General features: G+C 37.1%; 1 protein-coding gene across 3 annotated transcripts in view; it reads right to left on the reverse strand.

Annotated features, from left to right (window-relative positions):
• ARHGAP6 (Rho GTPase activating protein 6) overlaps positions 1-16969 on the reverse strand; it is a 542269-nt gene that overhangs the window by 105537 nt on the left and 419763 nt on the right. For all 3 annotated transcript variants that reach the window (XM_003920302.4, XM_074391719.1, XM_074391720.1), the window contains exon 2: positions 13539-13698. In XM_003920302.4, coding sequence (XP_003920351.3) covers positions 13539-13698 — 160 coding nt within the window. The remainder of the gene's footprint in view (positions 1-13538; positions 13699-16969) is intronic.

Consider the following 16969-nt stretch of genomic DNA (forward strand, 5'->3'; position numbering starts at 1 on the left):
AGATGAATGAATGCTATCTCTTTGAAAAATTCAAAATTCAGTGCTAGAGATAGACAAGTGGAAAACTAATTAAAGCAAAATGAGGCTGGACATGGTGGCTAATATCTGTAATCCCAGCACTTCGGAACACCGAGGTAGGTGGATCCCTTGAGCTAAAAGTTTGAGATCATCCTGGGCAACATAGTGAAATCTCGTCTCTACTAAAAATACAAAAATTAGCTGTGCATGGTGGCACGTGCCTGTAGTCCCAGCTACTGGGTGGGGTGGGGTGGGGGTGCTGAAGCAGGAGGATCACCTGAGCCTTGGGAGGTTGAAGCTGCAGTGAGCTGATTGTGTCACTGCACTCCAGCCTGGGTGTCAAAAAAAAAAAAAAAAAAAAAAAAGCAATATGAAGAAATGCTTCACTGAAGAGAAGACATTTACTAGGTGCTAGGACCGAAGAGAGAAGACTACTTCCAGTTCTGCTTGCAAAGGCTAATATTTGAGTTCAGCCTTGAAGGGTGAAGTTATCCCTCTCTGGAGTCTTCGAATTTTGGTAGGGGTTTCTACCAGCTTAGTTTAGGAAATCCTTCCTTCCTGATTATACTAACCCTCTTAATGTTTGATTCCTTATAATCTGCCCCTTTACCAAGTAAGAATTATATTGGTGAAAAAGATGAGAAAATTGCAAATTCAGAGTAGATTTCTAGTTTAAGTAGGAACCAGGGTTCAAGAGAGGGGAAAATAATAATTGTGGAAGAAAACAATCTATATGGAAAAAATGGAAAACAACATATTCAAGCCCAAACTGGTCCCATCATTCAGGCAATGCTGAATACATGTGTATGTATGTGTGTGCATGTGTGTGTGTTTGTGTATGTGTGTGTGTGTCATCTTCAAGAAATCTTACATACTCTAGATTGTTGGTTCTTTAAACTCTCATGTTATCAATTTTTTCACTTATTTATCATCTTATGCTTAACAATTCTTCCATTAACTTTAATTGAAATAGAAGAAGGCAAGTAGGAACAGGGTGATTGGGTTACTTTTCTTGATATAAGTCCCAGTGAATTAAACACTTTCTTTTTCCTGCTAGCACTTTGTAGGCTAGGATTTCCAAAATCTCTTTCCAAGGTGTCTACGTTTCCCTGAGGATGAAAATGTTTTATGGTATTTTTAAGCAATAGAGATGTCTCTCCTTAGGGCTGAGGCTCCTCAAAGTACTTGTGAAATGTACTAATCCCCACAGTTTACATGTTGAAGTCGTGGTGAAATTATCAAAGATTTGTGGTCAGAAAATAAGAACATTCTGTGAGTCTCTCGCTGCTGTAACAGGAGTTGACTCTTGGAGGTCACCATGCTTTCGACTAAACACTAAGAAACCTGTTCTGTTTTGTGTAAATTATTCTGGTAGGGTAATTATTTCTAAAATTTTTCTATATAATCTTCAAGAGGGGGTAAAACAAAAAAAACTTCTGGATCTTTGAACCTCAAAGCAACTGTTTTTCTATTACAGAAAAATCATTAAGATATTTGATTTGTTGAACATGTCTCCTTGTTCTGTCAAAACGTGAGGTAGGGAAGCTGATCTCATGGTTTAGATACCATGGGTTTAAAGGCTCAACTATCGTCTTTCCTTAACTAGGTGTTCTTTGTGATCACTGCTTGCTGTAACAACTGGTAATGATCAAATTATGCCCAAGAAGGATCTTTTACTTGTTGTCATTTTTTCCACAGTCAAGTTCTATGATTTTAAAAAATACATTTTTTTTTTCAAAGCTATAAGCACATGTCCCAAAGAGGCAGCTCTGCTGCTACTTTTCATAACCGAGGAGCTAGTATGTTCTTCCAGTCTCCTGATTTTGTATCTCTCATCGAACAGTCCTTAAATAGAAAGTAATACTTTTAGCTTAGTCTAGGTAGGGACTGTACTTGCAGAGACAGAAGTTTCCAAATATCAGGGCAGAAAAAATGGTTCTTGCCAAGTCATTTCTTTAAGCTACATTTCATTTCTAGGGTGTAAAGAAAGAAAGTAGGTAGGAGAACAAAAAGACAAAAATCATTTATCCCAAATAAATACCGTGAGTAGTTACGAAAATAAAAACACAAATTTTGGGAGTCTTATCATTACTTATTAAAAGTCTTGGAAATGCCTAAAGTTTGCTGCCAGTTGCTCCCATGAAAACAGCTCTTTCTGATTCAGTAGCTGAAAAGATACAACTAAATGAAACGATTATACTCCCTATCCTTTCCTTTTCCATTCTTTGTTTTTGATTATCCTTTGAGCCATTCAAAACAATTCTATGTGCTATGGAAACACTATATAAATAAATGTGACATGATTGAATTTTTAATGTATCTCATTTAATTTCTCAAATATTTATTGTACTGTAGGTATGTATAAGGCACTGTGCTAGATACCAAGGCAAATAAATATAAAAATAGTTTCCTCTCTATCACTTCTCTGCAATGGCAGAAGATGACAATGTTCTTCCCTATACCAGTGGTGTTTAATCCAAATCCATCTCTGTCCTGCTCTCCTCAACCCACCTGCTGCAATTATTCCCTGCTCCATTTTGTCAGTTGCTTGCCCTCCATGTAGCTCATCCTGGGATAAGTTCTCACCCCAACCTTGGGAAACAAACCTTAGTTCAAGCCAATCTCAGTGATTTCTTTCTGCTTCCCAGTATTGATTTGGGCACTGGAAGGTGTTGCAATTCTAGACATGAGAAGGGAATACTGCTAACTTTTCAGTCATCAAACAAATAGTAATAGTAAAACTAATAGCTTGTGCTGAAGATTGACTTATTAAAGTCACCCATTTAATGTATAACTTACGTGCATATAGACTGCATGGTGGCATCAGTTGTTTAAACCAGTCATAAAAATATTAACTTTTATTTCTTGTTTGATGCCACCAAAGGAACTGATCCCACCATGAAAAAATATTTGGTCATATATGCAGTCATGCACCACATAACAACGCTTTGGTCAACAGGTCACATATAAGACAGTGGTCCCAAGATATTATAATGGAGGTGCTTCATACAGCTAGACTATTTTTTTATCTTTTATACAGTATTTCTACTATGCATTTTCTATGTTTAGATACACAGATACCTACCACTGCATTCCAATTGCCTGCAGTATTCAGTACAGGAACATACTGTACAGCTTTATGGCCTGGGAGCAGTAGGCTTTACCATATCACCTAGGTGTTACTGGCTATGCCATCTAGGTTTGTGTAAGTATACTCTATTATGTTTTGCACAATGTCAAAATCATCTAATGATGCATTTCACAGAATAAATCTGTCATTAAGCATGTATAACTATAATATAAGCACTAAAACATTTAAGAATAACAAAAATCTGATCATTAAAAAGCACATAATTACTACATCATGAAATTAAAATAAGAAAGTGAAATGAACAGGAATAGTATAATTGATCAACTGCATAAATAATAATGAATTACTATTATTTTAATCTCAAATTAGGGATTGGCAAGCTTTATCTGTAAAGGTCCACATAGCAGATACTTTTGGTTTTGTGGGCCAAAAAGTCTCTGTCAAAACTACTCAACTCTGCCACTGTAGCACTAAAGTAATCTTAGGAAATACAGAAAGAAATGGAGATGGCTGGGTTTTAATAAAACTTTATAAAAACAGGCAGTGAACTGGCTTTGGCCCATGAGCTTAGTTTGCCCACATCTATCTTAAGTGATAACCCATTAAACAACTCTTCCAGAGCTTTCCATATGTAAAACTGAATAACACCCACTAGTTGAATTTTTAAATAATCTTGAGGGCTTGATTCGAAATGATCTAAAAAGGTTGATTGGTTAAAAAATACACTCAGTATTTAATTTCAATGTATACGTATTTGCTTTTATTTTGCCAATGGGAAAACCAAGAAAAAAGGCAAAAATGAAAGCTCCTGTTAATATTTTAAAGATGGGACATTCTTCATAATTGTCAAGTTTATTTTGGGCCATGATCCCGACAGAGATAATAGTGTAGTCTTGAAATCTTTGAAAGGTGCCAGAATATTCAGAAACTGCAGTGACAGAAGTTTTGGTCAAGATGCCAAAGTCTTGTGAAATAGTGATTGCTGCTCCAACAAGACATATAAATATGTGTAAATGTGACCAGCTGAGACAAGAACTTGGATAGAAAACTATGTTGTCTGAGAACATAAAGGAAGTCATTTGCGATACCATGGTACAAAGCACATGGCTTAAATCATTCCACAACTGCTTGGGACCAACACAGGATCATATAGTGGCAGCAGACACTTGAGAACTTTACATGGTAAAAGTCCTAGGGTGCTAAGAAGAGCATCCAAGAAGAAAATTACAAAATAACTTGCAGGAAAATGTCTTTGTCATTTTTGGTGTTTACTGGAGTAGGTGGATGAGGCAGCTTCTATCTATAAGGGTCATCAAAGTCAACTTGGACAGATCATATCCACTGCTCTATCTTTTAATATAATTGACATATTCCTGTTTTCTCTGTCTATTGACTAGGATCTCCTTGATGATAGGAACTCCTTTGACACAGTTTTGAATCCTCTATCGCAGCTAGAACTTAAAGCCCCACATATATATCTCCTTCAGGTTGCATATCCATTGGTATTATCAGAAAGAGCAGTGAGGCAGTGTAGAAAGCCCTCTGGATGTCACTCCCTCAGTTTGGCTCTAGAGAGAGAAGGCATAAGATACTTAGGTATGGTTCCAGCCTTAGGTTCATCACCAATGCCCTATGGAAACAAAAGTTCCCATCTACTTTATCAAGGCTCTAAGAGCCACAACAAAGAACAATTATTTTTTTCCATACTGATATTTTTGTTGTTTCCTTTGTGATTCCCTGTTCTCTATTTCATATACCTTCCAAGACTGTGTTATTGAATAGTGGGTTATAACCTATTAATTAATTAAGAAAATTTAGTGGATCACAACAATGTATTTTGAAACGGAAAGAGAATAAGACAGAAGAAGATAGGAGAGAATAGTATAAAGAATATCCAAATGTATCCCTGATAAAGATAAGCTGTTTGGCTTCATGAATTTCCTGGACTGAGATATAAAATGTACTTCTCACTGCAGATAGGTTGTGGACAAAAAATCTGCAAGTTGCTATTCTAAGACAAATAAACAAATAAAAGTCTGTGGTACATCCTGAGAACAGGCTGCAAACTAAATGGATTTCTTCTTTTACATAAAATAGTATTTCATATAAAATAGCTTTGATAGTGAGATCGGTAGATAATAGGGAATCTTGGGACTTTTGTTTTGTTGTTTGTTTTTCCAACAAAGAAGTAGCTACTATGGTTGCAGATTCACTATGGTGATTTTACGGGTGGTAGACAGAATAAAGGAGAAGCCCTGAATTGAGGCAAGTAGGTGGGGGGGTCCATGGCTATGACTAAAATGAAGCATAATGATGCAATGACATGGGGTTGAGGGGAAATACAGGACAAAGTGATATGGTGATGATAAAAATGACGACGACGACGACAACGACGATGATGATGGTGATGGATAAGTTTTGTGGAGAGTATGTAAGATGTCAGGAAGTGATTTAAGCTCATTATGGTTATTACTTCATTTAAACCTCACATCAACCCTGTGAGACCATCAGGGAAAACTGGAAACTGAGCATGAAGTAAAGCAGTAAGGAAGTGTTCAGTTCCTTTTAAAATCATTACTGGAGACACTGGGAGAAATGAGAGAAGGGTGATCAATGCTTTTTAGAGATATAGGGAAGAGTGAGAGAAGGAGCTTAATTTAAATGCTTATTATTAAATAATATGCCTATGTGCATTCATTCACATCTCAACGATTTGCTGAGGCCACTGGTGTATTAGGCAGTACAGCTGGTGTTCCGGATCAAAGACAAATAAGACATAGCCCTACCCCATGGAAAATCACCATCCTCTGTGTGAAGATCATATAAAAGCTGATGTAGACACACAGCAGGTACAATTAGCTCCACAGTTCACACAATAGAGACCTTTATTGAGGGTCTGTAGCCCCAATGGTTTCAGTATTCCATGATAATCCCTATTTTGTGGTGTTTGCTTCCCATTGGCATTTCTACCTACAGTGGATTTTGCGGCTTCTGCACCAGGTTTCTATCTTATTCTTACTTACACAAAAGGCTTTGGCAGACAGTTCTAGCACATCACCTCTTCAGCTGTGCATTGCCAGAAAGAATAACAGAAATAGGACAGTTACATTTTTCTATAAAGGGTTGTTACATAAACACCCAATCTCAATTTCCTTGTCCACCTGGTTACTTTTATTTTCTAAATCAACATTTAAATCACAAACCGAAGACAGCTGCAATGTTGGCCTAGCAAGAATATAATTTTCCTTATTTCACTGAGTTGTTTACTTGGGTTTGAAATTGCCTAAGGAATAATGGTGAGGAATCATTTTATAAGAAATCCATATAATTGAGCAATTTTGAGTCATCAGGGTTCTCTTTTATGAGACTATTGTCCATATTTTCTTAAACCATCAGCCATTCCTCATTCCATATACTGTTTTCAAAATACATAAACAAAGCCTTTCTCAATTGTGATATCAGAAATGAACTGATACAAGAAAAAAAGTCAGCTGTAAAGAAAACACAAATATGTATTTCTCTCTCATAGAATCATTGAAATGAAAACATTTGTTTACAATATAATAAGGTTAAGCCATATTGCCTACACTAACATGCTGTACTGATTGTGGCAGAAATAAGTTACTTTCTCTCATTTTACATTAGATCGGGCATCAGCAAATTTTTCCTGTAAAGGGCCAGATAGTAAACTTTTGAGATGATGTCATAGCTACTCAACTCTGAAACTGAGTGAAAGCAGGCATAAATGATATGTAAATGAATGAGCATGGCTGTGTTTCAGTAAGACTTTATTTACAAAAACAGATGGTAAGCTGAGTTTGGCAGTGGATCAGTTGCTAACCCCTGATTTTGACAATTTATATTAAAATGTTACCAAAATAATATGAATTGGACCTAGCATACCACCTGATACATAAAAAGGGCTCCTTTGATGTATTTGAATAAGTGTAGACCATTAGTTTTTCCTTAATTTCTTGACTATTTTTTACATTTGTTTCCTGGTTCTGTTACTAAGAGTTGGCCATTTATAAACTAGATAGTCTGATCCAAGAGCCTATGCCAAGAGTAGCCATTTGAATAATCAGAAGAGTCCATGCTTGCCTCCATGGAGTAATTTTGGGCTGACAGGGAAAATCATTGCTTCCTGATTTCAACCACTAAAGATTTCTCCAGATTCTCAAAAGGATTTCAAAAGTCTCCTTTTGAACCACGTTAAGTTTAGAAGGGGTAAGAAATTAAGTTCATCTGCCATTTTATCTTATTAGTTATTCAGTGTGTGCATCTCCAGGCTAAATGGATATAGAGGAAGGAAGAGCCACAAGATGCAAGAAACCTGGGTCCCTGAATAACTGCCTGGAGCAGTGTTTGCCCCTCTCACCCCATGGCCAAGTTGCATTAGATAGTGCTTCAGCAAGAAAGAAACTTTTATAGTGTTAAGGCACAGAGTGGTTAGTTAGCCTACCCCAACAAATACAAGTATGTATCTCTGAGATACATTCTTAGAAGTAGAATTGTTGGGCCATTTAAAATTTAGAAAAATGCAAGAATGCAAAAGCAAATACAATAAAAACAAAGATAAATAACCGGTACTTAATTAAACTAAAGAGCTTTTGCACAGCAAAAGGAACAGTCAGCAGAATAAACAGACAACCCACGGAGTGGGAGAAAATCTTCACCATCTATACATCTGACAAAGGACTAACATCCAGAATCTACAACAAATTCAAACAAATTAGCAAGAAAAAAAGAAACAAACAATCCCATCAAAAAGTGGGCTAAAGACATGAATAGGCGATTCTCAAAAGAAGATATACAAATGGCCAACAAACAGATAAAAAAAATGCTCAACATCTCTAATAATTAGGAAAATACAAATCAAAACCACAATGCAATATCACCTTACTCCTGCAAGAATGGCCATAATAAAAAAAATAATAGATGTTGGTGTGGATGTGGTGAACAGGGAACACTTCTACACCGCTGGTGGGAGTGTAAATTAGTACAGCTGCTATGGAAAACGGTGTGGAGATTCCTTAAAGAACTAAAAGTAGAACTACCATTTGAGCCAAAAATCTCACTACTGGGTATCTACCCAGAGGAAAATCAGTCATTGTACAGAAAAGATACTTGCACATACATGTTTATAGCAGCACAATTCACAGTTGCAAAAATGTGGAACCAACCCAAATGCCTGTCAATGAGTGGATAAAGCAACTATGGTATATATATATGTGATGGAATACTACTCAGCCATAAAAAGGAATGAATTAATGGCATTCACAATGACCTGGATGGGACTGGAGACTGTTCTAAGTGAAGTAACTCAGGAATGGAAAACCAGACATTGTATGTTCTCAGTAATAAGTGGAAGCTAAACTATGAGGATGCAAAGGCATAGGAGTGACAAAATAGACTTCAGGGACTCAGGGAAAGGGAGGGAAGGGGTGAGGGATAAAAGGCTACAAATTGTGTTCAGTGTATACTGCTTGGGTGATGGATGCACCAAAATCTCACAAATCACCACTAAAGAACTTATTTGTGTAACCAAATACCACCTGTTCCTCAAAAAACCATGGAGAAAATACATACATACATACATACATACAATTTAGATAAATCTTGCCAAATTGCTTGCACCTTGTTGCAACAATTTATACCTCTACCAACAGGGTATAAGAGTGCCTGTTTCCCCATAAAGTATATCATCCAACTTTTGGAGCCATAACAATCTGAGAGAAAAAAAATACTGATGTTTAGCTTGCATTTCTTTAATGAATGTGAGGGTAAGCATCTTTTCAAATCTATTTATACCACTTGTATATTTCTGTAAGCCACCTGTAATTTGTCTATATTTTACATTTTTTATATTAATTTGTAGTAAAGTTTTATGTAGTTGAGAAGTTAGCTTTTAGTTTGTCAAATGCGCTATAAAGTTTTATTTATTTGCGTATCTGTCACAGATAATTCTATTTTAAAAAATGTAGTGAAATTTGTCCCTCTCTTTGTTTATGTTTTCTGGGTAGGCCTTCCTTCCCTGGTGTAAAAAAATACATATCCAGCTATGATTTATTCTGGTACATCATTTATAGTTTCATTTTTGATCCTTGAATCTTTTTTTCCATATCAATGTATTATTTTCTTAACAATGATTGTCTCATTGTCTGAAATACAAAAATAGCCCATCGTTTTCCCATTACAAGAAGTACCATATTTACATTTAATAAATTTTCATATATATTTTGGTTCATTTTTAATTCTATAGTTTTGTGACACATTTTAGTAAACGAACAGTGTTAATCTCCATTTTATCTCTTTATCATATTTCCCCTGACTACCTTCACTTATTTTCCTAGATGATGTTTAGATTAATTTAGTAAAATTACCAAAAAGAAAAATTCTGTTGGTACCTTATTTTGGAATCACATTCGGCTTATAGATAATTAACGACATAATTGACATCTTCATATTATTTATTCTTGTCTTTTATATTTCTTCCTAATTTCCTTTCTTATCCAATTTAGACTCTGTGTTGTGGGATTATAATCATTCCCTTGGATAACTTTATTAGTTTCTTAGTGCTGTTGTAACTAATGACCAGAGACTTAGTGTCTTAAACAACTCAAATTTATCATCTTACAGTTCTGGAGGCCAGAAGTCTGAAATGGGTCTCGCTGGGCTAAAACTGAGGTGTCGGCAGAGCTTTGTTCCTTTCTGGAGGCCCAGGGGAAGAATTTGTCTCTTTGACTTTTGTAGCTTCTAGAGGCCATCTGCATTCCTCGGCTTATGGCCCCTTCCTGTGTCTTTGAAACCAGCAACATTGCATCTCTCTGACCATACTTCCATAGTCACATCTCTCCTTGATTACAGCTGGGAGAGTTTCAGCACTTTTAAGTACCCATGTGATTAGTTTGAGTCCACCCAGACAATCCAGGATAATCTCCCTATCTCAAGGACCTTAACTCATCACATTTGCAAAGTTCCTTTTGGCCTGTGAGGTATCATATTCACAGGTCCCAGGGGTGAAGAAATGGCCATCTTTGGTGGGGGAGAGGGGTCCATTATTCTGCCTATTGCAGATATACTCTCAACTGCCATGTCCCTCTTCAACTTCGTTGAATTCAACTAGAAAATACTAACTCAAAAGAGGAGATTTAGATTAAATAAGGCTGGGAAATTAAAAGTTTGAAATGCTGTATTTAGCTTAACAGTGTTTAGCTACCAGAATGTTTATTTTTTATTTAAAATTCCCAGCTACTAACCTCAAACGGACCTTTTGGCCTGTCCTGCAATCCTGTGATATTGCTGGTCTGTTAGCTGCTCTCTCTTCCATTCCTCTCCTCTTTCCTCAAACTTCCAGGACCTCTTCTCCATCCTCACTCCTAGTGGATTAAATTGCGTCCTATTTTGCTGGTTGCTGAGAAATAATCTGGAGTAAAATCCCACATACTCTCCCACCATTTTCTAACTCACTTGCATCAGTGTCCATGTAAGGAATGCCCATCTATTATTATAGCATAAAAGAAGGTTAAACACTCCACTTGTACTCTGGGTTCCACCTCTGTGGTCTAGTTTAGGAAATCATCCAGTAATTTCAAACTCTCCCATCCTCAATTCTTTCCTCTCTATGGTAAATACTGGCAGCTGATGTTAAAATAGCATTCATTTGAACCCTGGAAGCACCAGTCTCACAGGAGAAGGTTCTGCAAATAGATAACCACAAATAAATCCCTATGATCATCCTAATGTGACAGAGAACAGAAATGTGAGCTTGACTATGTGCCCATTTTCATTGTATACATGATTTTCATTATATCCTGTTAGGTTTGACATCATTTCTTTAGGCTTTAGGTCCTGGCTACAGTATTTATTTTCCTGTGAAAATTATTCACACAGTGAATCTGACCCTGTTTAGAACCCCCATTTGAAGGTTTGCACGGGGACCAAGTGGCCACACTTAGACCAAAGCTACTGTCATAGAGCTTGCCACCAGCTACACATTCCAAGGATCTCAGTAAATATTTGATGTCTATATTCATATGCCCAATTCAATAGTTTCAGAAACCCTCAAGTGGTATCTGCTTCTTTCACCAGCCATACAATTCTCTCTCTCCTTTATAAGGAAGCAATTGTTTTTTGTAAATCATTAGTTCCTATTTTGATAGAAAATATGAAAATAACTGCTGTAGCCTAGGAATATCTTCGAACATTTTGACAGCACAAAGCTTTCCCTGGATGTGCTGATAACCACACAGCCTCAAAAATAATCAATGCAGACAGAGCTTCTAGTAGACAAGTTTTATAAAATTATTTTTGGTAAAGGTTATTTGTTTAGTGGACTCTTTCAAAAGCAGGAACAAAGAGAAAAATCAAATCAACAAGATTTTAAAACAAAGCCACAGAGAGTATCTGTTCCCTGATATCTTATCTGATGTGCATTCAATCCAAGTTTCAAAAACTTTTCAAAGTTATCATTTCCCTTCACTACAAATTGAGCTTGCTAACAATATTTCCATTTTTTTTTTCCTTAGGAACGAAAAGAATGTCTGTGCTCATTAAAGGGAGACAAAACTCTTGGCCCTGGCCCCACATGGGCCACTTTGTGAGTTAAGTGGGAGGGAGAACAGGCCTCATCTTTGCTCTACAACCAAATCAATATCAGGTAAGGCAGGAGAGGCTTTTTCAAGGAAAAGAGCGACATGGCCTGACGGTCACTAGTATTTATTTTTCACAATTGCCCAAGTGATTTTCTTCTTACTTGAGCTGAGGGCCTCTATGTGTGAGATTAGCAGGAAAAAATAAAACAGGGGTGAGGATTTCCTTTTAGAAAGAACATGCCATGATTGTGGTAGTGAACAAAGTGTGACAAGAAAGCCAATGGCGCAAGGCATATGCCAATGAAATATGCATGTCTTGTCAGCCCCTTGGTCTTGCCTACCTTGCCCGTCTGAACTCTGTCATGACCTCCAGTGGAGTCTCAGCTTCCTGCTTCAAGGCAAAACATGGCCCTAAGACTCACCATCCCAAGAAAAACTCTGGTCAGTGTTTTTGTGTTACTCTTTCTGGTCAAATAACTGAGCCTCCTACTGCAAAGGCGAGTTGCTGAAGCTCGCATGTGTGATCAGTGACAGGATGAGTTCACAAATCCTAGCCTTTAGACCAAGCCAGCATTCTTTCTGTCAGCCACAGCTGAACCAAAAGAACTCCACCACTGCCAGTGTGGGTGCCAGAATGTGAATATATGTGTGTAAAGCAAGGTAAGCCAACTTTAGAACTTGGGACCTGATCATTTTTGTTGCAGGGGGATGTCCTGTTTATTATAGGGTGTTGGGAAGCATCCTCAGCCTCTACCCACTAGATTCTAGGAGCATCCATCCCCTGAGCTGCGATAACCAAAAGTATATCCAGACATTGCCAGATGTCCCCAGGGGCTGGGGAGCAAAATCAACTCTGCCTGAGAACCACATATTTGTGTGTATATGTATATATGTGTATATGCACATATGTTGTGTGTGTGTATATATATATATATATATATATGAACTGTTTATGAACAAATATTCATGAAGCATCCCCTCAACCTCCTCCAGAAGAAAACAAAGTAGAAGAGAAGTTCTGCAGATACCAAAATCCTCCAAGGCAATATTCTAGCTTCTAGAAGCTTCCTATCTGTCTTCTGCTTTCCTTTAAGTTTTAGGCCCACTGGCTAATGTTGCTTTTCATGGCATATTACTCAATTTGTATATCAGTTTTTCATTCTGCTTCAAAGTAGCTGGTCTGCTACATATCAATACAAATTACAAAGTGCCTTTATAGACATAGTAAACATATAGAGACAACGTTTTATGGATTCGAGAAATTCAAGTACATGTATCTCATCTTTACTGGAATCAGGATCTGTTTACAAAACAAATATCAGCCAGTCAGGTGTGCACTGGCTCCAGTGCAACATAGAGCACACCAGCTGGAAAAGTGGATAAAAAGCAGTTAACTTTGGTAAAATCCCTGATTCTGAGTTGGCTTAGGGTCAAATGACAAGTTTAACAAAGTGTTAAGGCATTCTGTTCAAATGGCTTATTTTGAAACAAAACTTAGATAGACACAGCTTTTCTTTTGACTCTTTAAGATGACCTTTCTGAAAATTCTTTTTAATTAGTTGTTCTGAATTCATATAGACTGTTTATATACACACAGCTTTCCTTTGTAATGACCCAAGTTGACCTTCCCTTTAAATAAACATATCAGCTGACATGAAAATTGTCCCACTTTAACATGGCTTTCAAATGGACACTAATGTCAGCCAACAACCGAGAAGCTGTAGTTTCCTTCCTGTGTGAATATTAGGTGTGAGAAGAGTTCACAGCTCATGGCTTTGGCAGAGCCAATATTTGACCTGCAGTGTTCCCCAGCAGAAAAGCAGAGGAGGCCTTACCTTTGGGAATGGTGATCTGACAGCTTAAGTCACAGTCCTGTTGCAGCTGATAAAAAGCCACTTCCTGCAGCCGGGCCCTCTCCAGCTCTGATAGACTCTGGATGGGGACTGACCTCAGCCGTACACTGCGGCCTGACATGCTGTTCCAGGTGAAATCACCCTGTAGGCCAAAGGAAAAAAAAAATCAACTGTTACAGAGTTCACCTACCTCTCAAAAATCTCATCCTTTCTTAGTAATAAAGTCAGGCAAACCACCTTTGTGTTCCAAAATTGGGTCTCAATTCCCAAAGTCAAATCCTCTTTTAGTTCACTGTGGATCTTCTCAGTCAGTTGCAAAAGTCAAAATCTCCAGTATCTGCTGGGTTACATGACCTCATCTCATTATGCATACAGGCCTAAGGAAACTATGTGGAAAGAGACTGTGAGGATCCTATTTCCTACTTTTTATGGGAACACATGAGAACTTTTAACTTTTGTATCTCAGTAACAGGAAAAACTGTGCTGCTGCTAATTGCCATCATGTACATCAGATATAGGGGGATGAATGTGTATCGAGAGCCAACTGTGTGCCAGTGGCTGCATCAAGGACATTTTTTAAAATTGTCAAACAATAATGGTACATATTCATGGGGCACATGGTGGTGTTTCTATACATATGGTTATTAGATATGTATTTCTAATAATTAGATATGTATTTCTAATAACCATATGTATTTCCATGCAGATTTTCTATTTCCAGAATCTACAACAAATTCAAACTAATTAGCAAGAAACAAAAACAAACAATACCATCAAAAAGTGGGCTAAGGACACAAATAGACAATTCTCAAAAGAAGATATACAAATGGCCAAAAAACATATGAAAAAATGCTCAACATCACTAATTTCAGGGGAATGCAAATCAAAACCACAATGCATACCAACTTACTCCTGCAAGAATGGTCATAATCAAAAAATAAAAAAAATAATAGATGTTGGTGTGGATGCAGTGAACAGGGAATATACTTCTATACTGCTGGTGGGAGTATAAACCAGTACAGCTGCTATGAAAAACAGTGTAGCAGAACTACCATTTGATCCAACAATCTCACTATTGAGAACTACCCAGAGGAAAATAAGTCATTATACAGAAAAGATACTTGCACACACATTTATAGCAGCATGATTCACAATTGCAAAAAATGTGGAACCAACCCAAATGCCCATCAATCCATGAGTGGATAAAGAAACTGTAGTGTATATGTGTGTGTGTGTGTGTGTGTGTGTGTGTGTGTATCTCCATATCCATGAGTGGATAAACTGTGTACACACACACACACACACACACACACACACAATGGAATACTACTCAGTCATAAAAATGAATGAATTAATGGCATTCACAGAGACCTGGATGGGACTGGAGTCTATTATGCTAAGTGAAGTAACTCAGGAATGGAAAACCAGACATTGTATGTTCTCACTAAGAAGTGGGGGCTAAACTATGAGGACGCAAAGGCATAAGAATGTTACAATAGACTTTGGGGACTCAAAAAGGTGAAAACGGGTTGATGGATAAAAGGCTACAAATTGTATTCAGTGTATATTGCTTGGGTGATGGATGCACCAAAATCTCACAAATCACCGCTAAAGAACTTATTTGTGTAACCAAATACCACCTGTTCCTCAAAAAAACCATAAAATAATCATAATACAATTTAGATAAATGTTGCCAAATTGCAACATATGTATTTCTATACATATGGTTATTAGAACAGTGCAATAAGCATATTCATTATCTCAAACATTTATCATTTCTTTCATTGCTAATATTCAACATCCTCCTTCTAGCTATTTGAGATTATATATTACTGTTAACCACAGTCAAGGGCTTTTTAATTAATCCCTCCAACAACCTTATGAAGTGGTTAACATTTTTGACCTGTTTTTTGTGAAATATAATAATATGATAATATAATCTATTATTATTATATATGACATATAATATATAGTAAAGTTTATACTTATGGTATATGAATATTATAGTAACATATAATATATATACATATAATAATATAGATGATGAAACTGAGGCTTGTGGAAGTTAAGTAATTTTCTCCAATTCATAAAACTTATAAAATTTGGAACCAGGACTCAAGCTAAGAATGTAGGGCTTTAAACTCTAGATTCTATTTATAGCACTCTTGTGAGTTATTTTGAACACAATAAGCGTAGAAATATGATCAATAGGAACATGTACAGTATTTATAGAGATATTTGATGCGAAAATACTCTGCATCAAAGAGTCAAAGCGAAGATTCTCACAATCCTAAAAGTGTACTCGTGTACACACACACACACCCTTGCAGCCCACTGAGGGTGAATGGCTCCCCGCTCAATGCAGACAGTGAGAAAGTGATGCCTGAAGAAAAAGTACTTTACAATCCTCTGAAACTCAGTGTCTCCTTACTAAAGAAGACTTCCTGTGAATCTCATATATCAGGGATGCTGCAACAGATTTGAAGAGGCAGCTACTGTTGCCCAATGATCAAGAAAATAAAAGTCCTATTGGGGTAGTAGAGGTGCTGGCCCATGCAGGTATTCATTGCAATGAGTGGAACACTTACAGAATCCCCTAAGACTTCACCATCTTACAGAAGTCACTCACCTTAAAGAAGGGAGACAGAAAGACTGGTTCCAGCAACAAAGCGCCATAGCACTTTGTTTCCCACTGGTGGCAAATTACTACCTAGTGTATTGATTCCAAATAGTGAATGGCACTATATTAATTCTTTGATATTTTCCCTCTTCAGCTGGGATTTCATTCATTCATTTAATCCATGAAGGCATTATACTCTGGTAGGGGCAGAAAATGAACAGGGTAAGTAAAAGGAATGGTGTGTTAAATAATAACTGCTAGGGAGGAGAAAAATGCAAAGAAGGGGAAGTAGAGGAAAGGAATTTGCAATTTTAGAGCTAGCACTCAGGAAAGACCTCACTGAGAAGGCAAAATTTGAGCAAGCGCTAAAGAAGTTATGGCTTTTAGTTTCTTTGCCTTGACATGTATGAATTACATCCAGTGGATAATGATGAAGACTGGCAGGAACCCAGGAGGAGCTCAGGGAGAGTGATGCGGGAGGGAATGTGAGGAGAGGAGTGAGTGAGCAAATCTAGTCAAAGTTAGGAGGTTGCAGTCACATTCAGTGAACAGAAGAAAATTCTTCTAGAGCCTGTGTATTTGAATTTTTTCTTTCTTTTCTTTTGCTATAACCAGACTAAGAACAAATAGTGCATATAGATGTTAGGGTTAGGGGCTCAGGGCTTGGGTGTACCCCTCACTCACACCCTCTAAGCATAGGGAACAAGGAACAGTATTAGGGAATTTAAAAAAATTTCTCCCAGATAGAAATTCCCCAGATGAGTTTATAAATTTTAGATGTGAAGCTTAGGTA

The sequence above is a fragment of the Saimiri boliviensis genome, chromosome X (genome assembly GCF_048565385.1).
Source record: "Saimiri boliviensis isolate mSaiBol1 chromosome X, mSaiBol1.pri, whole genome shotgun sequence".
NCBI classification, from domain to species: Eukaryota; Metazoa; Chordata; class Mammalia; order Primates; family Cebidae; genus Saimiri; species Saimiri boliviensis.